This window comes from Antechinus flavipes, chromosome 3 (genome assembly GCF_016432865.1).
Source record: "Antechinus flavipes isolate AdamAnt ecotype Samford, QLD, Australia chromosome 3, AdamAnt_v2, whole genome shotgun sequence".
Lineage (NCBI taxonomy): Eukaryota > Metazoa > Chordata > Mammalia > Dasyuromorphia > Dasyuridae > Antechinus > Antechinus flavipes.
This window is the reverse complement of record NC_067400.1, coordinates 580,212,347-580,238,561: the sequence shown is the minus strand read 5'-3', so window position 1 is coordinate 580,238,561 and position 26,215 is coordinate 580,212,347. Positions and strand designations below refer to the sequence as shown.

Here is a 26,215-nt window from a genome sequence, read left to right as displayed (position 1 = left end):
GACAGTTTGACAAACAAATTTCTTTAACCAGCAACATTATATATCAAAACAACAACAATAACAACAACAATTTATTTTATACTGGGATTGCTCCCATCTCAAGTAAACAGGGACTCTTATTTAAAAGATGTTTTGAAGTTTATGTTGATTCTGAACTTAACTACAATCAAATTAAAAGGGCATTTCCATATACAGAGTAGAAAAGAAAAAAGAGAATAAAGAATTAGACATAAAACTGAAGAACTTTTCTTTTTAATTATATTATATATTATATATGTATATAATTTCTTTTAAATTATATTAAAATACAGTTCAAACTGTGGCTTTCCAAGCTATCCTACTTTTCTGTGCTTCTTCCTGGCCTTCCTCATGTTTTCTTTTCATTTAAAAAATTATTCTTAAACAACTCCCCTCTTTCTTTTTCCTTCTTTATCTCCTATTCTATTCTATCTTTATTTTATTCCATTAGGGTGGGGGCTGGAGTGTAGAAAGGATTTGTTTTAAATGTATAAGCACGTGTGTGTGTTTAAGTAAAATTAATTCCCACAGTGGCCACAAGCACGGGCACCCTCACATCCATACACCCTTGTTTATGAATAGGAAGAGGGTTACTACATAAAGACACAGAGAAACAAATCTGAGGACCCCTTTGACTATTTCTCCATAGCTGTTGTCTGAGCTCACTATAGGGGACATTCAAAGCAAGCTGGTTCTGAAAACCACCTATGGTCAAGGCAGGTGTCCGCAGTGTGGGTGAGTCACACACAAGCATCAAGCTCCCTGAGCCTGCCCTCGCTGGATGCTACACGACCGGGACTTCAGAAAAGGCGGATCCACCCAGAACTGGGGATGGGCAGAGAAAAGCCAAAGAGAAGCCAGGAAAAGTTCAGGCTCCTCTGTTGGGGAACTACCCATGCTGAGCCAGCAAGAGCGCATGCATCTGGAGCCAGAGACCCTGGATTCAGATCTCAGCTCCGATGTTCTCTCTGTATGACACACTGAATAAAGCACTTCTCTGGCCTGTGCCTCAGTAGGTCGAGATGAACTCAAGAGGGCCTCCCTAGCTCCAAAGGCATGAGCCTCTGATGGGCAGGAGAGACAAGTTAAACCCTAGGGCCCCAGATAATTCTATCCTTGAGTCAGGGTGTGATTTCCCCAAAGTTCCCTAATAAGGACAGAACAAGAGCATGCACCAGGACCTCTGGGCCAAAGATCGATCACCTTGATCCGGGTGGTATCCCACACCCTGCCAGAGGTGCCTCTCAAGGCCAGGCTGGGCCTAACCTTTGAATGGAGCTCCAAATGCTCTCTGAATTGCATCATGGGATTTGGAAATAGAAGTTTCTTACACCCATTTTATAGAGCAAGAAACTGAGGATCAGAGGAAAGCAAATACTGTTACCAGAAACAAAGGGTAACAATTCAAACTGAGCCTGGAGCTGGGAGACACCCGGAATCACATCCAACACTGCTCTATGACAACAGGCCAGCCCACAGGCCTTTCTAAATCTCAATTTTACCATCTGTAAAATGGGTGTAATATCTCTCTATAGAGCCACACTTGCTGGATTATTGTAAGGATCACATGAGGCCACAGGTTTGGAGTCCTTTGTGAAGGACCTGAAGTTCTAAAGGCAGGTCAGGTGTTATATTATTGTCCAAGGTCATATAGTAAGAAGAACTCAAATCTCAGTATTGCCAGATCATACAGGGCTGGATTAGGCTTCCAGTTAATCTCTTACATTCTTGATTGACTGCAAGACTAGGTGATGTCTTTATCACTAATTTAGGATCTAGGAGGGCCCTTAGAACCCAGGAGGTCAGAGCTGGGAGGGCCCTTAGAACCCAGGAGGTCAGAGCTGGGAGGGGCCTTAGCATAAGAATGTCAGTGTGTCAGAGCTGGGTGAAGTTAGGACATGGATTGTCGAGGCTGGGAGGGCCTTTAGAACATAAAAGGTCAGAGTGAGAAGGAACCTAAATTTCTGAGGTTCAGAGAAGAGGGTTTTATCCAAGATGAGGATCTCCCATGATTTGCTGGGCTGGCTGGGAAGCACCTATTCAAAAGGAAAATGTGCCTGAGGAGCCCAAATTCCCCTCCTCGCCCTCTGCCTTGGTCTGCCCCAGAGCAGAGCCCAAAGGGAGGGTATGGAGTTCTCTTGGCTTCCCTTTAATCCTGGCCTGCTCCTGTCCTAACTTGTGGCTCCCTCCCCTTCCTCCTCCACTGGCCATTCTAGGCTGTCCTGGGAAGTTGCTGCGTCTGCAACTTGAAACTGACTGGATTGCTAGATGTTCCTGAAGGGCCATGGGTGAGAGCCTGGTGTGCAGACCCCCCAGCCTGGGACTCCTCCCCACAGATCCGCTCTCACCTCTCGGTGGAAGAGGCCATCTAAGGGACTGGGGCAGGGAGCTGCCCTCGGTCAGCAGAAATCTGGGGCTCAACCCGGCCCTCTCACTTGGCAGCTGATGAGGGTGGGCCAGCCACAGTGGGCTTTAGTTCCCTCCGCAGCAGCTTGGGAATAATAAACCTAGAACTACCGACAGACCAGTGTTTCATGAGGAATACGACCCCAGAGGCCTCTATACCTGTCCGTTATTCATATTATTAGTGTTGTGAGAAGGGGGTGTACCTGCTGCTCTCTAACCCTCCCTTCTCCTAGCCAGGGTTACTCTGTGGATGTTGTTATTGAACTCAATTTAACCACCATTCGAGTGCCTCCTCTGATCTTTCTTTTTGTGTATTTGAAGAGCCATCAATCAAACAACGAGCCTATATTAAGGGCATACTACGTGCCTGGCATAAAACAAAAAAGGAACCGGTTCCTAAACTCAGGGAGCAGATCCAGTGCGACCCACTTACTCTGTCAAATCCAGTGGCTTCCTATTCGCTCCAGGATAAGATGTAAATATAGCTGTTTAGTTTCTGAAATCTCACACAACCCAGCCCTGTTTTTTTCTTTTAGGCAATCAGGGCTAAGTGACCTGCCCATTGCCACAGGATCCTCCTGTCTCCTGTGCCACCCAGCTGCCGCTCCCATTCTGTCTTACTATTATCACTGGCCATTCAAAGACCAAGGTGTCCCACTGCATCCAAGACCATCTTTGGTCAGTTAGATCTGGCCATTGCACCAGGTGGCTCTGGAGGGCAAGGTCACCTTGCACAGCCCTTTCTTACTTCAATCCAACTGGCTCACATGTCTTGGTATCACCTCCCTGATGTCATGGTCCCCTTGAGGAACAGAGGACAAGTTACAACAACAATGATCTAGCCAAATTCTCTGTTCTTCACTTGGGAGGTCACCTCCCACCTCCATGCCTTTGCATGCCTAGAATGCACTCTTTCCTTGCCTCTGCCAGCAGTTAGCACAATTCCTGATAGGCACAAATAAGTGTTTATTTTCTGTGACTAACTGACCTCTTAGAATCCCTTTCTTTCTTTAAGACCCAGCACCTTTATAACCCGATACCCCAACTGCTAGTGCCCTTCTTCCCTCCCAAATGACCTTGTATTTCACTCTAGTATTATATTGATTGCTGTTCAATTGTGCCCAACTCTTCATGACACCATTTGGAATTTTCTTGGCTAAGATACTGGAATAGTCCACAATTTCCTTCTCATTTTACAGGTGAGGAAACTGAGGCAAATAGGCTTAAATGGCTAGGAAATGTCTGAGGCTAGCTTTGAACGCATGAAGATGTGTTCCTGATTCAGGCCCTGCAGTCTATGCACTATGATGCCCTCTAGTCACCCATACAATATTTGTACCATTCACTTTATGTGCATGTTGTATGTATTGATGGGAGGAAAGGTAAGGGAACAAGCATTATTTAAATATCTACTGTATGGCAGGCAGTCTGCTAAACTTGACAAATATCTCATTTGAACTTACCAACAACCCTGGGAGGTATATACCATTATTACCTCCATTTTACAGATTAGGAAACTGAGGTAGACAGAAGTGACTCATCTGACATTACCTGCTAGTTAAGTGTCTGAGGTGGGATTTGAACCGAGTTGTATCCTCTGCTCATTAGTAGAAATTTTTTTAAGTTAGACTATATCAGAGCAGATAAATATGCTGCCTGCCCATGGGCCAAATGGAATCTACAACTCTCTGGGGTGCAGCCCAAACCAGATTACACTTCCTGATTTTAATGTGTTGATGTACTAATAAAAATTATATGTATATATATATATATATATAGTAGTTCTCTAAGTCAGTGTGTGGCTGGCAGATTGCTGTGCACTAGTTACTGATTCCCATTTCTCTTGGAGTTTGACAACCCTGGGCTAGGTAATACCATGCTCAATATAGGCTGAAGATTCACTAAATATTTCTTAAACATCTTCCATGTACAGAAATTAGAATTAGGTGAGCTCCAGGTTCAGATCTCACCTCTTTGGGTCAGAACCACATTCATCTTTAAAACCATGGACAGGATGATGAGCAGAATGCCTCATCCATGGGCTTTCTGGGAAGGCCCCCCAAGCTAATGTGGTCTAAGTTAACCCCAAAACCTTAACACAGGTTTAACCTTTAATTACTCAGACTCTGAGTTTGCCCTGGACATAAGGAACTTCCCAGAGCTCTCTAGGGGCCACTTTCCACAAACCCCAAAATGGGATCTTCTCAATCCTCAAAGAATTTCTATTCTCCTGGGAAATGTTGTGGAAACATCCTGTTCAGGACAGGATATTTGCTTTATCCAGCAAAGTGGATAAAGTGCTAGACTCGGTATCAAAAAGACTTTGGATTCAAATTCTGCCTTTGGCTATGTGGGGCAGTGGATAGAGCACTGGCATGGAATCTCTGAGATTCAACTCTGAGTTCTAATCCAATCTCTGAAACTTCCTAGCTGTGTGACTGGGCAAGTCACTTCATCTTGCTTGCCTCAGTTTCCTCATCTATAAAATGAGCTGGAGAAGGAAATGGCAAATACTCCAGTATCTTTACCTGGAAAATCCCAAATGGAGTCACAAAGAGTCTAACAGAACCCAACAATAGCAACAAGCTTATGTAATCCTGAAGTGACTTAATCTTTCTGAACCTTATTTTTTTAATCTGCAATATGGGGACAATAACAGAAATAATAAGAATAACTTTTAGCAGGCACCTTTATGTACCAATCACTGGGCTAATAAGCACTTTTACAAATATATCTCATCTGATTCTCATAACAAACCAGGGAAGTAAGTGCTGTTATTAAACAGCTATTACGTGTCAAAGGCCAGATGTGGGCTCAGATTTTCCTGGCTCCCTGGAGAGGCACAGATCTGAGCCATTTCAATACCTAACTCCCCTCAAATGCCTTCAAGGCATTTCTCAATTGCACCAATTTTTTTTTCTTTGTGGGGAAGGGAGTGAGTCATTAGCCTCCCTACTGCCCACTCTGATATCTCCAGGTGTTTCCTTCCTCTGTGCTCTTCCCCACATGTGGAAGACCTTTCCCCAGTCCGATGTCTCTCCAACTTGGCTCCAGTGCTATCTCCTCCAGGAGGAATTCCTTCACCCCTCTCCCCCAACTGGAATAAGTGTTTCATTCCCTGGGCCTTAGTTTGGTTTGTGTGTCCCTTACACATGCTTTTTAGTGTATTTCATATCATATTCTGTCCTACACTAGACCATAATCCTCCTGAGATCTGGCCCCCTGGCAACATGGCTTACATGTGAGAGGGCTAAACTTCTGGAGTCAGGAAGCCCTGAGTTCCAATCCAGCCTCAGCTACTTCCCAACTGGGCAAGTCATTTAATCACTCTCAGCCTTGGTTTCCTCATCTGTAAAATGGGGATAATAACCGTCCTTACCTCCCAGAGTTGTTCTGAGGATCAACTAATTGTAAGCACTCAGCACACTAAATGTTAGCTATCATCATCTTCATCATTATGTTTCTCCCTGTACTTTATTTGTATGTTGTTCTGCATCCTGGGTCACAGAATCCCAAAGCTGGGAGAGACCTTGAAGACTCAATGGCCTCCAGCTTCTCTTCCAGTTCTTAAATCTGTGTTCCTACAAACTGAGGTATATAGGGGGCTTTAATGTTTGCAAAGTTCTCAACAATACGGAACGCTCCAAAAATCTTAAGAGTCATTTTAAGCATCAATGAAAACTGCACCAAGAATTTTGAGACACTCTGTGTATTATTTCTTTTGAATCTCTGGATGATGCTCTAAGGGAAGTACTTCATATAACTGCTTGTAAAGGGTCTTAGCACAGTCCCCGGTACTATATAAAATTATTAGTATGATTAATATTGCTGAGGTTGGTAGTGTTGCTTGATCTCTCCCTCACACAGATTAAAACACTTCCACATCCTTTCTTTCTGTAATCCTCACCTACATTTTAATCCTCATCTACATTTCCCCATAAATCCTTCTCTGAGGTTCTATTCAAGATCCTGGTGACCTTTCCTTGGATCTGCCAGACTTTGAAGCTACTTAGCCATCAGGAGGATGTTTCTTGGTTCTCATCTGTCCACATGACTGGCCCAAGGACAACAGAAAGGATTGTACCTATATTTTTTTTATTAAAGCTTTTTCTTTTCAAAACATATGCACGGATAATTTTGCAACATTTGACCCTCGCAAAACCTTGTGTTCCAAATTTTCCCCTCTTTCCTCCCACCCATTTCCCTAGACGATACTTGATCTAATATATGTTCAACATGTTAAAATCTATGTTAAATCCAATATATGTATGACATTTATACAGATTGTATCTATATTAAGCAGAGGGAGAAGGACTAATGCTATGATTTCATTGATTTAGGGAAATCCCAGATGAGAAATAATATCAGTTATTGGTATTAGCACTTCCTCTGAGACTTAAAGAGAGAGATTAAGTAATTTGTCCAGGGTCACACAACTAGTGTGTCAGAAGACTTGAAATAGGATACCTGGCTGAGAGGCCATTACCCATCTCCCAGGCTTTGCTGCAAAGAATAGAGTATTCTTCCTAAGTATCACTTGTGTACAGAAGGAAAGACATAAGAATACACCTCTAACACTGTCAAAGGATGGAAAGGACTTTAGAACAGAGAATGGAAGAGCCAGAAGGGAACTTGGAACACAGAATGTCAGTGATGAGGGACTTTAGAACACAGAATTTTAAAACCAGAATGGGCTTTAGAATACAGGAGGTTGGGACCAGAAGAATGCTAGAACCTAGAATGTTGGGCCTAGAAGGGCTCTTAGAGAGTAAATTACTATCACAAAATGCCAAAGTCGGGAGGACCTTCGAGGCCTGGCTGTGGAAATACAGAAGGTCACAGCTGGAACCAGCCCTATGAAGGACTGCCTCTGAAGCACTCAGAATCCACAAGCATTTCTCATTCAGCATCAAGGAAACATGTTGGTAGTTTTATAAGAACAGACCTGATGAAAACCAGAGAGGTCCCTGAGTTCTTGGTAACTGGGAATTTTATGAGCCTCATCATTTATTTATAAAAGTCACTCCTGGTCCTGCCCTCTGTGTTTCTGAAAGAGGAGGGCAGAAAGGACAAGGAGGAAGAAGGGGGAATTTCTATTAAAGGGCCAGCCTTCTCCCACCAGAAGAATTAATAATGTTTGTGCCTTTAAATCTGGGTTGTTTGCAAATCAGGGAAGGATAATGAATGTCTCCCACAGCTCAGCAGGTCAGCCCAGGAAGGCATCAGAGACCCTCCGGACACTCCCAGGAACAGATTGAAATCGACAGCAGGGGGTCCCCATCATTTGAGAAGAATAAAGGAACAGCCTGCTCATCATTAAAGGGCAGCCAGTTGCCTCTGGGATGGAATTCGATGTGTGTTTGACAGGGCAACAGGTGACAGATTGGAGGGGGGGGTCGAAGCCTTCCATATCTAATCGATAATCCTAGTGGAAACTTAGGTGGGTCTGGTTTAATTGCCCAGGCTGGACCTCAGCCAATAAATGCTGTAAGACATTTTCAACAGCTGTTGTTAACCAACATGTCTGTGCAGAGACACAGGCACATGGAACTCTAGGAAACAGACACAGGATTGGAAGTCCTAGGCGTTCCTCCTCCTTTTTTGGGCAGGGGTAGGGAGTTAGGAGGCATCATGTGGATCTTCAGAAACTTAACCCTAACTAACCCTGGCTCTCTGAATCATCAGAAAGAGAGATAGTGAGGAGAAATCAGAGTTCATAATTAAGGCTTTTTTGTAAGACATTTTGGAGACCCATAAACCCTCTTGGCTTCTGAATCAGCAAAGGATGATAATTACAAAATCTGTCAGTACTCTGGAAAGAGGACTAGACTGGGCTGGGGCTGGGGATACAAATCCTTCCTCCACGCCTTACTAGCTAAGTGACCACCAGGAGGAGACTTGATTGAATCCCTTGTTGTCCCTCAAATACTCTTCTTCCTACATGTCTTTGCACAGACCACAGACTTCTCTCCCTCTTTATTTCTGCCTTTTAAGTGCAATCCAATTCAACAAGAATTTATTAAATGTTGTGCCGGCCAGGAACTGTACTAGATATGGAGGATGCAACAACAAAATAGAAATGGAAAAATCCAATCAAATCCCGGTCTCCTTTAAAAGGATCCACTAGGTGCCACTTGCTATGTGAGGTCTTTGGTGATAGAGACAGTATTTAGTAGTCTTCCCATTCTAATTCCCCTCCCCTCACCCATTATCGTGTATTTACTTAGATATGCACATTTCTCACCCTGACTCCCAAATAGAAAGATAAGTCCCTTTAGGTTCCAGGTTTTTTGCCATCACAAAAAAGATCTGCTCTGAATATTTTTTTGGCACAAAAAGGTCTTTTCCCTCTTTGTTTGATCTCTTAGGAGTATATTCCTGCTTAGCAGTCCTATGGGTGAGTCCAAGTGCATAGGTGGGCTGTTCAGTTACTTTTTGTATATAATTCCAACTTGCTTTCCAGAGTTATTAGACCCATTAATGGCTCTACCAACAATGAACCTGTTTTCCTGCAGCCCTTCCCACATTTGTCATTTTCTTTCTTTTTTTTTTTTTTTTGATCATCTTTGCCAATCTGATGGGTGTGAGGAGGAAGCTAACACGAATTATTAATGATTTGCAATGATTTCCCTGATTTTTTTTCATGATGGCCTAAATTTGTTCCCTTAAGAGCTGTCTGTCAATTGAGGAATAGCTAAATAAATTGTGAAATATGAATGTGACATCGTATTCCTATGCTATAAAAAATGGATTTTAGCAAGTCTGAGGTACCGCCTCACACTTCTCAGATTGGCTAAGATCACAAGAAAAGATAATGATAAATGTTGGATGGAATATGGGAAAACTTGTAGGTAAAGTTGTGAACTGACCCAACCATTCTGGAGCACAATTTGGAACTATGTCCTATAAAACAGTGCCAATACTAGATCTATATGCCCAAAAAAATCATAAAGGAGAGAAAAAGATCCACATGTACAAAAATATTTGCAAAAGTTCTTTCTGTGATGGCAAGGAATTGGAAAATGAGTTGATAACCATCAATTGGGAAATGGCTGCATAAATTATGATATATGAAAGTGATGAAATATTATTGTTCTATTAAAAATGATGAACAAGCTGATTTTAGAAAGGCCTGGAAAGTTTTACATGAACTGATGCTGAGTGAAAAAAGCAGAAGCAGGAATACACTATACACAGTAACAGCAGGATTGTTCAGTGATGAACTATAAAACACTTGGTTCTTCTCAGTGGTTTAATGATCAAGGCAATCCCAATGGCCTTTGGATAGAAAATACCATCTGCATGCAAGGAGAGTAATATGGAGACTGAATGTAAAAAACACTTTTTTTTCTTTTTCTTCTGTTTTTTTTTTTCCTGTGGTTTTTTGTTTTTATTCTGATTTTTCTCTCCTGACGTGATTCATAAGGAAATGTGATTTTTTTATTATAGCTTTTTATTGACCATACATATGCATGGGTAATTTTTACAACATTGTCCCTTGCATTTACGTCTGTTCCAACTTTTCTCTTCCCTCCCGCTACCCCCTCCCCTAGATCGCAAGCAGTCTTATACATGTTAAATATGTTAAATATACATGTTAAATAAATAAATAGTATATCCTAGATACAATATATGTGTGCAGATCCATACAGTTCTCTTGTTGCACAAGAAAAATTGGATTCAGAAGGTAAAAATAACCTGTGAATAAAAACAAAAATGCAAGTAATCCATATTCATTTCCCAGTGTTCCTTCTCAGGGTGTAGCTGGTTCTGTCCATCATTGATCAATTGGAACTGAATTAGATCTTCTCTTTGTCGAAGATATCCACTTCCATCAGAATACACCCTCATATAGTATTGTTGTTGAAGTATATAATGATCTCCTGGTTCTGCTCAAGGAAATGTGCTTTTAAAAATCAATGTAACAAAATAAAAATAAAAAATGAATGTACATGTATAACAAAAAAAAATTTAAAAAAGAGTTTTAGGAAAATTATTCTGAGTAACTTGTACATAGTTGAGATTCATACTTTTGACCACAATCTCCTCTTACTGGTCTATGATGTATATGGAAATGTTCATTTTTTAAAATGTTTATTAAGGTCAGAATTTTTTCAAATAAGGATATCATGTTGGCTTTTTGAAAGATGAAATTGGAGATGTGAAACAAGGAATGAGAATACTAGTTAGGAAGCTGTTATGTGTGGAGGAGAACCAATTTATGCAGGATGGCAGCCACAGAAATGGAGAGGAAGGGACAGACATGAAAGCCATTATGGAAATAGATTTGATAAGATTTGGCAACTGATCTGTGTGAGGACAAATGAGAGAGAATAATTAGGAGAATTTCTGACACATCAAGCCCCAGTGGTTGTATATAGTAGGCAAACAACCACAATAACAGCAGCAAGAACCATAATAGCAAAATGTTTGCTGAATTGAATGTGTTCAATGCAACTACTGATGTCTTCTCTACCTAGGAGATGGGCATTGATAGGAAAATCGAGTAAGATCACGGTATAAAAACACCAAATCCCTCATCTTAAGGGAGTGTTTTTTAAGATACAGGTGCTATTGCTGTAAATGGTTCCCCTCTGTCCTGGAATCTGAGGTCCTCAACAATCTGCATCCAAAAGAAAAATCTGCCTTCAAGCTCCCTCCCTTCTTTGCAGAAGTAGAGGATTATGGATGCCCAATACTACATATACTGTCAAGACTCAGTTGATGTCTCAGTCAGTTTTGCTAACCTTTTTTTCTCCTTTTTTATTTTTTGTTACAAGGAGCAGGCTGAAGGGAATATATTAAAAAATTAGGGCAATACTCCACCCCATCTCTTTGCAGAAATGGGAGTTCCATAGGGTCATAAATTATACATATTGTCATATATTTTTGATGGTTGATGAGTTAAATGATTTTTTTCTCATTTTTTCTTTGAAAATACTATTTGTCACTATTGATCAGAGAAATGCAAATTAAGACAATTAAGGGAGCACTACACACCTCTCAGATTGGCTAAGATGACAGGAAAAGATAATGACAAATGTTGGAGGAGATATGGGAAAATTGGGACACTGATACATTGTTGTTGGAACTGTGAATGGATCCAACCATTCTAGAGAGCAATTTGGAACTATGCTCAAAAAGTCATCAAACTGTGCATACCCTTTGACCCAGCAGTGTTTCTATTGGTCTCATATCCCAAAAAAATCATTAGAGGAGGAAAAGGGACTCCTTGTGCAAAGTGTGCAAAAGTGTTTGTGGCAGCTCTTCTTGTAGTGACAAGAAACTGGAAACTGAGTGGATGTCCATTAGTTAGAGAATGGCTGAATAAATTATGGTATGAATGTTATGGAATATTATTGTTCTGTAAGAAATGACCAGCAGGATGATTTCAGAAAGGCCTGGAGAGATTTACAGGAACTGATGCTGAGTGAAATTAGCAGAAATTAGCAGAACCATTGTATACAGCTAAAAGATTATATGATGATCAATTCTGATGGACATGGCTCTCTTAAACAATGAGAGCATTCAAACCAGTTCCAATTGTTCAGTGATAAAGAGATTCATCTGTGGGAACTGAGTGTGGTTTACAATGTAGCATTTCCACTCTTTTTTTGTTTGCTTGAATTTTATTTTCTTTCTCATTTTTTCTGTTTGAGTTTATTTTTCTTGTGCAGCAAGGTTATTATATAAATATATATGCATATATTGGATTTAACATATATTTCTATCATGTTTAACATATATTGGACTATTTGCCATCCAGGCAAGGGAGTGAGGGAAGGGAAGAAAATCGGAAAACAAGGTTTTGCAAGGGTTAACATTGAAAAGTTATCCATGCATATGTTTTGAAAATGAAAAGCTTTGATAAAAAAAAATACTATTTTTTATATGAGATGACTCTCTGGAAGGGAGAAAAGGAAAAATACTAGGGAAAATTAAATGTGTAAAAAGAAAAGACAAAAACTTTTTTTTAAAGTTAAAGTAAAATAAAAACAAAATATATCAATAATAATTTAAAATTTAAAAAAAAACAACAACAACCCGGGTTTCAACATACTTTGCTACATTTAGCTAAATTTTATATACTCCAAACTCTAGCCAAATTAGATTATTCATTGCTCCAGGCCCATCTTATCCTGCCCTCTCTTGTTCACACTGTCTCTCAGTCTTAGCCTGGACCACCCACCACAATCTCAGGCTCTTCCAGCTGAGATGACCCCTTTTCCAACATACTCAGTAAAATATTGGCCAGCCTTAGCTTGAAGATTTCCAATCAGAAGGAGCCCATCACACCTCCAAGCCATCCATTGCACTTCAGGACAACTCAGTTCTTAGGAAAAAGCCTCTGGGTCTTGCACAGACAGGCAGAACTTGTTGGGAAACGGGGAGAACTAAGATTCCTTGGACCTCTTTTGAGAAGTTGGTTTAGTGTCAGGTCCAATGACAAATTAGTAACAGTAGAACTCAGGCAGGGAATATGAGTTCAAATCCTGCCTCCATCTGCATGATCTTCAGCTCAACCACTCTAGAGATGCAACCTTTCATGTCTGATTTACAGGAATTCATCACACTATTGAAAAAGAACGGAACAAATGGCTAATGTTGGACTAGATGACTTCTATAGTCTGTTCCAGCTCCATCCCATGGCAAGTGATGATACCCTACCCTGGGAGTAGGATGGAGAAACTACCGAGGAGACTGTGTTAGAGTCACAGGATTTCAAGGCATTTCCAAGATCCTTGAGGCTAGATGCTCCACACTGGAGGCCCCCCCCCCCCCAGCTTCTGTCTTCTCAGCCCATCCACCCGGGACAACAAGAACAGACAAAAAAAAAAAAAAGATTATCCAGTGACAATCAACCTTTTCTTATAGCAGGAGATCCCAACCTGAAGTCTTTGGCCCCCAAAGCAATTGTGGATTTCAGAAATTCTGGGAACTTGAATGGAAAAAAAAAATAGCCTCTTTATTCTCATTATCCTGTAAATGTAAATTAGCATGTCCTTCAATTATTGAAAACCACTCTTCCAAGAAGGAGCTCTGAGTTGTCCCCAGAAAGCCCACGGGGGCCAGGATGGAACAAAGGATAAGGGTCCTGTCTCAGCTCCCTTCTTGAAGGTGGGTGCCTCCCCCGCCCTCCGCACCCAGCACTTCTCCTCAGGAAAGAAGGCTGTCCTTATCCAACCTCCTCATCTGTGAATAAAACTTCAACTCACCGGATAGGGGTCTTCTTTGGGGAGGCTTTGACAGGCGACTCAGGATTGTAGGAGCCAGGCCCAGGGCCAGAAGAATCTATCTTCTTATCTCGAAGAGTTTTTGATTTGAAACCGCACCTCAGAAGCTTAGGGGTCTCTTTCACCAGACTCTCATTGATTTCATAATGTCCTAAGAAGGAAAAGAATCTGTAGTTAAATGAGAAGGAGGTGGAGAGGTTATAGATCTGAGGATTGTGGCTCTAACAACCCAAGGGAAATAGCAGGTGACAAAGCTGAGGTTATAAAGAACCACCCCCTGCTCCAAAGAGAAAGGGCCATTTGGAAAAAACAAAGGATGATAAGATATCCCAGTTTGAAGGGCCCTTAGAACTGAGAATGTTAGAACTGGGAGGGCCCTTAGAACCTGGGATGTCAGAGCTGGGAGGGCCTTTAGAACAGAGAATGTCAGAGCTGGGAGGGCCCTTAGAACTGAGAATGTCAGAACTGGGAGGGCCCTTAGAACCTGGGATGTCAGAGCTAGGAGGGCCTTTAGAACAGAGAATGTCAGAGCTGGGAGGGCCCTTAGAACAGAGAATGTCAGAGCTGGGAGGGACCAGAAATCAAAAATGCCCTAGGTCATAGAATATCAGAGTTTTAAGGCAGTTTCAGTTACCATCTCTTTCTCCCATTTCAAATATTTGTAGCCTGGAGTCCTGGGTCACACAGAGCAAAGACTGACCTGGGTGTCCTCACTGTTAACCTGGGTACTCCTCATCATATCAGGTAATCTCTCACATAATTAGCAAGCAGTCTTGTTCTTAGGAAACCAGACTATAGCAGACCTTAGCATCTGTGTATATTGCATTGGGATCAGACCAAAGTTATTTTTTGTTTGTTTGTTTGTTTTTTTCTGAGGCAATTGGGGTTAAGTATCTTGCCCAGGTTCACATAGCTAGGAAGTGTTAAGTGTCTGAGACCAGATTTGAACTCCCAACTTCAGGGATGGGGCTCTATCCACTGAACCAAGAACTGATAGATAGTTCTATCAGCACTGAACTAGCTGCCCCCAGACCAAAGTTTTTGAATTCTTTTTAGGCCCTACTAGCAGCAATGATAGATCCTTCAGTTTCTCCTTTCCTCATCTGTAAAATGGGGAGAATAATATTGCCTCAGAGTGATTGGGAAAACCTTTTACAAACTGTTAAGTGCTTTTTATTATTCAACTTTGAGAAAGAAAACTGAAACTAGAGAGTGGAGCTGACTGGAAAGCTAGAAAACACTGGCTTTGCCTAGACTACCTTGGGGAGGTAGGATGGTTGCACTGGCAAACACACCAGAACCTCAGAAGAAGAGAATAATCAGGGTTTGAGAATGATTAATGTTTTCAAAGAAAAACCTAGGCAGGTCTGCGGGTCTGACTCAGCTCTTGCCCCTCTCCCTTGCCCCCTAATTGGGAAGGCCAATGACGGACAGCCAAACCTGGGCTGCTTAGATCACCCAAGCGCGGCCGGCCCGCCTGGGAGGACAAGGGCCCAGCGGGACAGCCGGCTTCCAATCTCTCCTGCACATCTGTTGGGCCCACAGAGGATGGAGAGGAACCGTCCGCAATTATCCCTTCTGGAAAATGGGGACAATTTGCCCCACGAGCCCCAGGCTTTGGCCAGCTTTGCCCATAACTGGTTGTGTGACCCATTCAACTGCTCCAAGCTGCTGAGAGCAGGCCTTGAAACTGCAGTCCCACACTTTGGTCTCTGGGACCTCGGGACCAACAAAGGCCCCGCAGCCAGTGGCAGGTGGAGAGCAGACATTTTTGCTCACTGAATTCTGTCTCGAACAATGTCTTTGCAGCCTTATTACACCAACGCGAGATTATGAATGCCACCCATTTCATGAATTTAAAAGCACTACACATGGCAACCATAAACACACTACGGATGTTCCATTCCAACTTAACTTCTCACGATTCCCCAGTCCTGTCCGGCTTTTTCTCCACTCAGGGTATTTAGCTACTATCAGAAATCCAGAGCTAGTCCCCCCTCTCCCCATTATACAGATGAAGAAACTAAAGTCCAGAAGAGTTCACTGATCTGCCCAAGATCACAGATAGGAAGGACTAGATTTGAAAGCAGGCCTTTCCAACTCTAGCAGGGGATCTTTCCATTCTATGTGCCTGGCACATAGTAGGTACTTAATAAATGTTCCTGTTCCCTGCTTCCTCCCTTCTTCCCCTTCCTTCCTTCCTTTATGACTCCTTTGGGGAAAACATTCTATCCCTCCTCACTTTTGTCCGCTGAAATTCTTCCTTCCTTCCTGGCCAAACTCAAGGCCACTTCTTCCAAGAAGCCTTCCTTTATTATCTCTTCCTTCACTCTCCTCGCACTGTCTTCTTCATCATTCTTAGAGCTCCTTGTCTGGCTCACACCTTCACTCTTCACATCCTACTTAACATTATCCTTATTTATATATGTGTCTAATATTCCCTTTTAGGTTATAACCTATAACCTATAACCTTCTTGAGGACTGGGAATGGAAAGCAGCATGGTACAGTAGAGAAAGATTTACAATCTGCGGGCCTGAGTATGAATCTCACACCTCTGTTACACCTCAGTTATTTCACCTACATAAGAAGACTGTGCATAGAGTTCCTCCCAGCACTACTTCCGTTCTAAATCTCTGAATTATTATTTAAATTTTGCACCCCTTATGAACAGACAATTTTCAGATGAAGAAATTAAAACTATTTCTAGCCATATGAAAAGATGCTCCAAATCATTATTAATCAGAGAAATGCAAATTAAGACAACTCTGAGATACCACTACACACCTGTCAGATTGGCTAGACTGACAGAGAAAGATAATGTGGAATGTTGGAGGGGATGCGGGAAAACGGGGACACTGATGCATTGTTGGTGGAATTGTGAATGAATCCAGCCATTCTGGAGAGCAATCTGGAATTATGCCCAAAAAGTTATCAAACTGTGCATACCCTTTGATCCAGCAGTGTTTCTATTGGGCTTATACCCCAAAGAGATACTAAAAAAGGGAAAGGGACCTGTATGTGCCAAAATGTTTGTGGCAGCCCTGTTTGTAGTGGCTAGAAACTGGAAAATGAAAGGATGCTCATCAATTGGAGAATGAATGAATTGTGGTATATGAATGTTATGGAATATTATTGTCCTATAAGATATAAGCAACAGGACGATATCAGAGAGGCCTGGCGAGACTTACATGGACTGATGCTAAGGGAAATGAGCAGAACCAGGAGATCATTATATACCTCAACAACGATACTGTTTGAGGATATATTCTGATGGAAGTGGATCTCTTCGATAAAGAGAGCTAATTCAGTTTCAGGTGATCAAGGATGGACAGAAGCAGCTACACCCAAAGAAAGCATACTGGGAAATGAATATAAACTGCTTGCATTTTGTTTTTCTTCCTGTGTTATTTATACTTTCTGAATCCAATTCTCCCTGTGCAACAAGAGAACTGTTCGGTTCTGCAAACATATATTGTATCTAGGATATACTGCAACATATCTAACATATATAGGACTGCTTGCCATCTGGGGAAGGGGGTAGAGGGAGGGAGGGGAAAAATTGGAACAGAAATGAATGCAAGGGATAATGTTGTAAAAAATTGCCCTGGCATGGGTTCTGTCAATAAAAAGTTATTTAAAAAAAAGAAAGAAAATAAAAAGCTTTAAAAATAGTTAAAGTATGTCCCATCATAAAATAACAATATTATTATCATGACTATTTTATCAATCAAGATTTCTACTAATAAAATTATTATTCAATTTATTAAAAAAAAATTCTGCATCCTTAGAACCAGGCATACAGTAGGTGACTAATAATTTTTTACAGAAGCAATCTGAATTCTTTTCCAAAAACAAAGGAGACTCTGTTTGGTTCTAAGGCCAGTAGAGTGCAATTTTTCTCTTCCAATTTATTTTGAAAATTTATCCAGTATTTGCTAAGATCTGACATGCTCCATAATTCCATCTGTGGCCAGGAAAAATCCCATTGCCTGAAAGATCCTTCTTCTCTTCCCCAATGAAGCTCCAGCATGGGAAGCTGCCCAGATACCATATGGGTGGGTGGGAGGGGGGGTAAGGCAGGGAGGTGGTCAGGAGAGTTGGGGTGACAGCCTGGCTCTGCCACTTATTTGTTATAGGGTGCCTCCTCCCACCCCTCCCCATTCCTCCCCCCTGTAGCTCCCTCCGCTATAAAATAAAGATCTGAGGTCAGAAGACCCAAAATTGAATTCAGGTTCTGCTGTTTACTCCTCCGGTGGGGCAGATCTCACTCCCTTCCCCTGTAACGTGGATAGCAGACCCGGTTATCTACAAGGCTCTTTCCTGCTTTACATCCACCATCCTCTGAGACCTGCCAGCCCTTCTTCAGAGATCTATGGGTCAAACTACAATCGAAAACATTTTGTAACTATGGAGTTCCATAGACTTACTAGTCATTATTCATCAGCAAATCACATGAGAGATGGAATGATATGGAGGCCAGAAGGCTGGCCTATAAGACAGAAAGATCAGGATTCAAGTTCCGCCTCTGAAACTTCCTGGCTCTGTGCCCCCCGGCACAGTGACTTTGTGCCCAGTTTCCCCAGTTATTTACCAGCTGTGTGATCCCAGGCAAGTCACTCCTTCTGTCTGCCTCTTTTTCCTCAACTGTAAAATGGGCATAGGAACAAGTAACTCTAATACAGAGTTGTTATGAGCATCCCATAAGATAATATTTGCAAAGCACTTGGCATGTGATAGAGACTTAATGCTTCCTTTCCTCCTTTCTTTCCTTTTCGCCTGTCCTCCTTCCTTCCTTTCTTTTCCTCTCTCCCTCTCTCACTTCCATCCTTTTTCCCCTGAATTCCTTCCTCTCCCTCTTCCCCCTTCCCTCCCACCCTTCTCTCCCTTCTCCTTTTCTCCTTTCCTTCCTTCCTTCTTTTCTTCTTCTTCCTCCCTCCCTCCCTTCCTTCCTTTTCTTTCTTTCTTCCTTCCTTTCTTCCCTTTCTTTCTTTTTTCTTCCTTCTTCCTTTTCTCCCTCCCTTCTTTTTTTTTCCTCCCTCCCTCCTTCCCTTTCTTTCCTTTCTTCCTTCCTTCCTTCTTTCCAAGGTAGTTCCCTAAGACCTTAAATTACAAAGCAGTTGCTGACCTATGTTGGTGGAGCCAGTTTCTATACTAAGTTTCTCACCTTGCCACAAATCACAGGTCCATGCAATAGTAATAACAAAAATAATGAAGGTGGAGCCTTTGAAAGTCCTACACTATATAATATATCCTATATCCCAGTGTGAGTCTCCCCGTCACTTACCTGGGGAAGGCGCCAGTATTTGTCTAGCAGGTGTAAACTCCCTTGGGGTGTTTGACAAAAACGCAGGCTGAGGAGGAATACACAAATTGCTCCGTTCCTTGCAGGAATATTCTGTGATCTATTGGGGGAGAGGTGGGAGAGGAGAGAACAATCTCAATTCCTTCAATAAATATTTACTCAATATCTGCTATGCCGTAGCTCCTAAAAGAGATAGACACAAAATTAGCTCTAGATCCTGTCCTCTGAGAGCTTGCCTTCTTGAAGGGAAAATGATAGGCTCACACATACACACTCATACAAAATGGAATATGCACGAAATAGGTGGACACAAAGTCATGTGCTCATAGAATTAGCGTTGGAAATCAACCACCTTGTTTTATAGAAGTAAACCAAGTCCTCATCAGGTCATAGATTTAGTTAGAGCTGAAAGCAATCTCAGAGACCATCTAATCCTCAATTCCTAAACTGTGGGCCATCCCATATGGGGTCTCATAATTAAATGTAGGGAGCATGAAATTATGATTTATTAGAAGTAATATTTTATCTACCTATATGCCCAAGGTCTTCTAAAAATTTCTCTTGAGTGGAAGACATTTAACTATCAAAATCCAATCTTTTTTCCTCCATTTCACAGATAAGTAGAATGAGGTGAGGCGGGGAGGAAGGGGAGGGGGAGAGGGAGACTGAGGTTGAAGTGATTTGTCAACATCATAATTGAGCTAGAATTTAAATCCAAGTTTTACAATTCCAAAGTCTCTGTCTGCCACACTGTATAATGAGAGTTTAAAAGGGAAAGAATGTTTAATTCCAATTGGAGGATTACCAGGAAGTTTCTCCAAAGAGACTGATTTGACCTGAACCTTGTAGAAACTCAACAAGCAGAGACAGGGAGAGGACATTCTAGGCATAGGAAAGAGTACAGCAAAGTTACGGAGATGGAAATGGATACAAGTGTTTGAAATTCCAATTTGGCCAGAATGTAGAGCATGTAACGAAAAGAAATTTGAGCTAAGATGGGAGGGAAAAGTTCAAGCCAAGGTGGGAAGAACAGACGGAGGCCAGGCTGTAGAGGGCCCCAAATGCCAGACAAGGGCTCTCACACACTAACCACGCAGACAAGGTAGGGAGGATTGGGCTCAATGATAACACAGTTAATCAGTTTCATTGGTTGACCTGACCCAAATAGTAACTGATGGATGGGTATCAACCCAGAGGGAGCACTGGAATGGACAGCCCAATGATCTCGGCCCCAGGGTGGTTCAACATGTTTATCAGTGACTCAGAGGAAGGCATGGATGGTATGCTTATCACCCTTTGAAGTCAACTCAAAATTGAAAGTGATAGAGAGCATAGAATACTACAGAATTAGGATCAAGAAAGCGAATGGCAAACTAGAATGTGAGCTATATATACTAAGATGAATAATAAAAATACTGAACAAAATATGAATAATGCTAAATAAAATACTAATACTACTAAATAATCATCCTAAGTAAAATAATAAAAATACTAATAAAAATAAATGTCAATTTCTAGCAGCTTAGGGTTAAAAAAGTCAACTAAAGAATTGCAGGGCAGCCAGATGGCACAGTGGATAGAGCACCAGCTCTGAAGTCAGGAGGACCTGAGTTCAAATCTGCTCTCATACATTTAACACTCCCTAGCTGTGTGACCCTGGGCAAGTCACTTAACCCCAATTGCCTCCGCAGAAAAAGAAAAAGAAAAAGAAAAGAAAAAAGAATTACAGGGTAAGGGAAGCTAGATAGCAATAGCCTAAATAAAAAGGCCTAATATTTTAGTGAAATGGGTTGAAGTCCTATATTAGAGAAGGAAAAGGCAAACCTCTCCAGTATATTTGCCAAGAAAGTCCTAAATAGGTCATGAAATGTTGGGGCATGATTGAACAACTCAACATCAATAAAGCCTGAACAAGTCTCTTTGCTTGCTTCAGTCGCAATTTCTTCGTCTGCAAAATAAGTATAATCTTTATACTATACATCTTATTGGGCTATGGTAAAGAAAATCCTTTGCTTTCCCCTCCTCAAAAACTTTGAACGTTCTCCACTGCTTCTTGGATAAAATGCCAACTCTTTAGGCTGGCATTTAAGGCCTTGCCCAGATCCAACCTATCTTTCTGAGCTTTATTTCTTTATTTGTCCTAAGTAAATTGGCTCATTAACCGTCCTCCATGTCATCCCATCCTTTATACTTGGAGCTCCACATATTTTAAACTTTCCTCTTCTTTCTATACCCAGCTTAAATGCTTCCTTTTCTATGAATCCAGCTCAGATTCTCCCAAATGAAAATTCTTTTTTGCTCCCATCAAACTGTCCCAGGCCACGTTGTCCGAATCCCCTCTTTACTCCCATCCCATTCTGTCTTGCCTCATTCTAATTTCTAGTGTAGCATCCCCACTTCATCCCCAGTGGACGATAAGCTTTTAAAGGACATGAGATCTGTTGCTTTTCATCTTCTTACTCTCCCTTCGTGCCTACTTTATACTGGCACCTGAAATTTCCCAGACCTCTCGTTTTTGTTGGTTTGGCTTAGTTTGGTTCTTAGCAGACACAGAAAATTTTTTAGCCAGACATGGACAATCTGGTATCCAGGATTCCCCACTCAGAACATCTCTACTTCTACTACCTGTCACTTGGATGAGTTCTGGGGAATTGCCTAAATCACAAAGAGGTTAAAGGAATCACATAGCTAGGAACGATCAGTTTAGGGATTTGAATTTATGTTTCCCTGACTCCAAGGACAGTAGGCTATTCACCGTGACAAGATACCATACCACAGTTGTTATCCTGGGGTGAAAGTGGGCATCTATCTGTCAGAGTGGATTGGATTTGAGAGTCCAGAAGAACTGAATTCAAATCCAGCCTCATACGCTTCCTAGTTGTGTCTTAGAGCACTTAACCTTTACCTGCCTCGGTTTTCTCATTTATAAAATAAGGACAATAACCCCAATTGCCTCAGCAAATTATATATATACATATATATGTGTGTGTGTGTTTATGCGTAATAAGGACAATAACCCCAATTGCCTCAGCAAATTTATATGTAAAAAGGGCAATAATAACACCTACCTCCCAGGGTTGTTGTAAGGATCAAATGAAATAATACCTGTAAAGCACTTTGGAAACCTTGAAGTGTTATGTAAATTCTCGCTATGGTTATTTATCATCATCGTCATTCCATTTTGAAGTTTTAAGAAACTGAGGCTCAGTGAGATTAATTCATTTGTCCGTGGTCATGTAGCTAATGTGCATCAAAGACAGCCAGCCTTTTTGCACAGATTATGTGCTTAATAAATGTTTATTGAATTGTACTAAATAGAACTTATAAACCCTAAAGCGCCCTATGTAAACCTACATTGTTATTATCACTTTTACCTTCTGGCAGTGACTTTTCAATTCAGCTACATTCAACAAGTATTGTGGACTCTATGATGGGGATACAAAAACCAAACAGTTTCTGCTCTTCAGGCCCTTACACTCTTCACACAGATAGGAAATTACAAATTCAATGTAATTTGGTAGAGGGAGCACTAACAGCTGCTGGGGATGAAGGCAGAAGTCCAGTGGGCAGACAGGAGGAAGGAGAGCATTCTGAGCAGACAGGAGCATCTATGCAAAGCCAAGTGCAGCACTAATCACTGAACTTGTTGGTGAGTCGAGTGGTTCAGTGGATAGAGCACCAAGCTTGGAATCAAGGAGATCTGAGTTCAAATGTGGCCTCAGATGCTCGCTAGCTGCATGACCCCGAGCAAGTCACTTAACCCCTGCCTCAGTTTCCTTATCCATAACATAGGGATGGCAATAATAGCACCCACCTTGAAGGGCTGACGTGAAGATATTTGAAATGAGGTGTCTGTAAAGCGCTTGACACTCGGTAGGCATTTAACAAATACTTGATCCCTTCCTTACTTGGCCCCAAGACTCCTCAGTCAAACATGACAACCAGACACACACGGGGCAGCCATGGAAGAACTCTCGGTGTGCCCCAAGTCAGTGATGCGATCTCAGATTAGGATCAGCACTGTGGGTCAGCACTGCCCTTGGCTCTGCTTTCCTGGACCAACCAGAACGAAAGAATGTCCATCTCCAACATCCTCTCCTGCTGATAAGCAGTCTTGATGGGTCAGTGTGCTCAAGAGCCCTGAATCCGATGCCAAGCGGAGATCAGGCACGAATCAGAAATATTTCAGATGCCCTCATGCTGTGTCCTAGATAAGAGCCCCTGGCTCTCCACGGGGGCAGTTATTGGGCTGCTGAAGCAGTTTGCTGGGGCTTGGGTGACTGGGCTGTCGGTGAGCCTTTCAGGGTGGGAAGATGGAATTCCTGATCTTGTGTTTATAGAAGCCGTGGAATTCACCCATTCCCAGGGCCCCCGATAGCCAGGCTACATGACATGAAGAGAAAGAGTAAACAGATGGGACTGATGGGACTGTGGTGGGGGCAAGGGCCAGGTTAGTTCCTAGGAGATGATGACAAAGGAAGTGGTGATTGGGGCACTATGACAATGGTGTTCATTTCTATCACCCTTAGTAAAAAATAATAATAATAGTTTGGTTTTTATTAAATTATAAATTAAAAAATAATAAAATGATAAATAAAAATTTAAAAAGACTTAAAAATAAATAATAAATAATAAAATGATAAATAAAAATAAAAAAATAAAAGACACTTAAGTCTCTGCTTTCTCTCAGAGTATTCTTGATAAATTGGAAGGAAAAGGATTATTGTCCCCATTTTATAGACGAAATGACTGAGATTTAAAAGAGCAAGTCTTGCTCAGGGTGATCCAGCTGGGATTCAAATCCAGACTTCTTGATCCCAAGTCTAGAAATCTTTGTTTTGTTAGGTATGTAATGAAAGAGGGCCAGTCCTGTGGTAAAACTCTGCATATATTTTGCATATATTCACCTTTTCCCACTGAATTAAGAACAAGTGAAAGAAATCTGGTATATTCTGGGAGGACTGTTCTTCTGTGTGGCTGCTTACCAGAGCATTTGCCACAGGGTTTGGGCTCAAAGTTGATACTAAATACATGGAGTGGGGACGGAAGCTGGGGAAAGAGGGGAAAAGAGAAAGGAAGAAAGAGGAGGGGACGGAAGGAAAGATTTCTTAACTGAATTATTACATATTTAATTAAGCTATAGCCAGGATGAGGCGATGTGACTTTATCAGAGGCCCCAGTTGAAGGGGAAATCCTACTTTCTTTCCTAAACCATGAAAGTAATACCCTAACTATGGTCCTATTTTCTCTGCATTGTAGTTAGTAGAACCCATTTCTAATACCTTAACATGTCAAAGTCTTCTGCCAGTCTGCACCTTCTTGTGATTTAGGCTGGAAGTCATCCCCAGGGATAGGGGGAGAGACAACAGTGTTGCTGAGGAGGGAATAGAGATCCTTTGGTAAGAGGGGTGGGGGAGACTTCTAGAATAGTGTCCGGGCTCCTCAAAGGAGCAAGAGGGGCTTCCTAAAGAGAAAGCTGTCAAAGTTACCTGACAGCCTGGACACAAGTGGACAGAGATCACAGAATCATAGGTTTATAGCAGTAATGGACACTAGGAGCTATTTAATACACACACACACACACATACACACACACACACACACACGCCCTAAGAGAAGGATCCTGGGTTCCTGCAGGAGGTCCATTTCAGGTACCTTTGAGGGGATATCAATGTCTATATTTAAACCCCTCCAGCATGAGGTCAGGGTTTGGGATGGAGAAGGAGACCTTGAGCCAGTTACTGATCTCCTGGGGGCCAAAAGGATCCAGATAGGATGATCTAACTGGACGGAGGCGAGCTTCTGAAGAGGAAAGTCTGCTGGATAAAGACAGCAGAGAGAGGTTCTGGAAATGGCAGTGAAAATGGAGATACGTGACCATTCCCCTTGCTGACTCCATTGTCCCAGCAACAAGAGCGAGTACCTCCAGGATGGGCAAAACTGGCTGAGGATGTCTGCCCTGCCTTCTGGGGTGGAGCCAGGTTTCTGTGGGTTCAGGAGGATGGAAGGGACAAAATAAACAACAAAGTCTAAGAGAAAGAGCAGTTTCTGAACAATAGATGAGTAGTACCAGAGGGCAGGGCCCACATTTGTGCCTTCCTTTGTAAGTCAGCCCTTAGCCCACACAGTAGGTGTTTCATACAAATCTGCTGACTGTTCAAAAGCAGGTGAGGCTGAAGTAGAAGGGGATGAGGAATGAAGAATGTTATCAGAGGGAGGAAAATGTTGCTTAAGCAGCTTTCAAGAGACTGAGAAGAGTTGAAAAGGATTCAGAGAGCAAGCAAGGCAGAGGTTACCAAGGCAGGAATGATGGATGTTCTCACCCCCCTCATTAACTCCCACATTTAACTTTTAATCTCTTGCCTCTTAAGGACATTTGTTCCACATATGGAAATTCCTGGAGAAGGCTCAGGCATCTGGTATTTGCTTTTCAATTCAATTCACATCTATTAAGCCCCTAATAGCCACAAGGCCTTGGGAAACGGTCAGAAGCTTTGGTCAGGCACAATTTACATGGGGATTTAGTAATTTATGGTTCTAAAAAAAAAAAAAAGACAGAGCAACTCTGGTATAGAGAAGGCTTCCCTGAAGGACCAAGAGTTGATCTGGGCTGCCAGGATGGACACAGCACTTTGTGTGACTATTAGAGGAAAGAAGCCATAAATTCATGCCCTGGAGTGGAAGCCATGATTTTTTGCTTTGTGTAGGTAATGGATCGCAGAAGCTTTGCCTACGGGAGAGAGAGCAGGGAAGAGCCATCTCTACCTGGAAAGACTGTGTACTCTGTTTGGGGTTTGAGGTTGTAAAAAGGAGTTGCATTCCAACATCTCTGAGGACTGTATTCTAGTGAGGGAGTCTGGTCATGGATTCCAGGGCTGGAGGTAGTCTGACACTGCTAGAAAATGGGGTCTTCAGAGGAGTCCCTTCGTCCCTAAATCTATTATAAATGACAGGTTGGAGAAAGGATGTGAAAGGTGAGGAGAGGGCAAAGGAATCTTTGTAAACAAAGAAAATCCAGCCCAAAATATTTAGAGAATCTCGTAAAGTTTTAAAGGAAATTGAATTCTGAATAACCAGTGAGAGTATGAAACAAGAAGAGGCAACTTACCCGGGCAGAGTAGTATATTCGTGGTCACGAGCAATCATTGTACTAAGTCGTTTGGTTGTTTTTTGGTTGTTTTTTTTTTTTTTTACTTACTTGTTTTTATTTACCCCCGTGGGGAGTTCAATAAGAGAGAAGAGGGCTGAAATCAT

At 41.9% G+C, this 26,215-nt stretch overlaps 1 protein-coding gene across 2 annotated transcripts in view; it reads right to left on the bottom strand.

Moving 5' to 3' along the window:
• The window catches only part of STPG1 (sperm tail PG-rich repeat containing 1), a 93,396-nt gene that overhangs the window by 10,425 nt on the left and 56,756 nt on the right, over positions 1-26,215 (bottom strand). For both annotated transcript variants that reach the window (XM_051988225.1, XM_051988226.1), the window contains 2 exons: positions 18,944-19,061; positions 13,641-13,809 (listed from right to left, as the gene is read on the bottom strand). In XM_051988225.1, the coding sequence (XP_051844185.1) occupies positions 13,641-13,809; positions 18,944-19,061 (287 nt within the window). The remainder of the gene's footprint in view (positions 1-13,640; positions 13,810-18,943; positions 19,062-26,215) is intronic.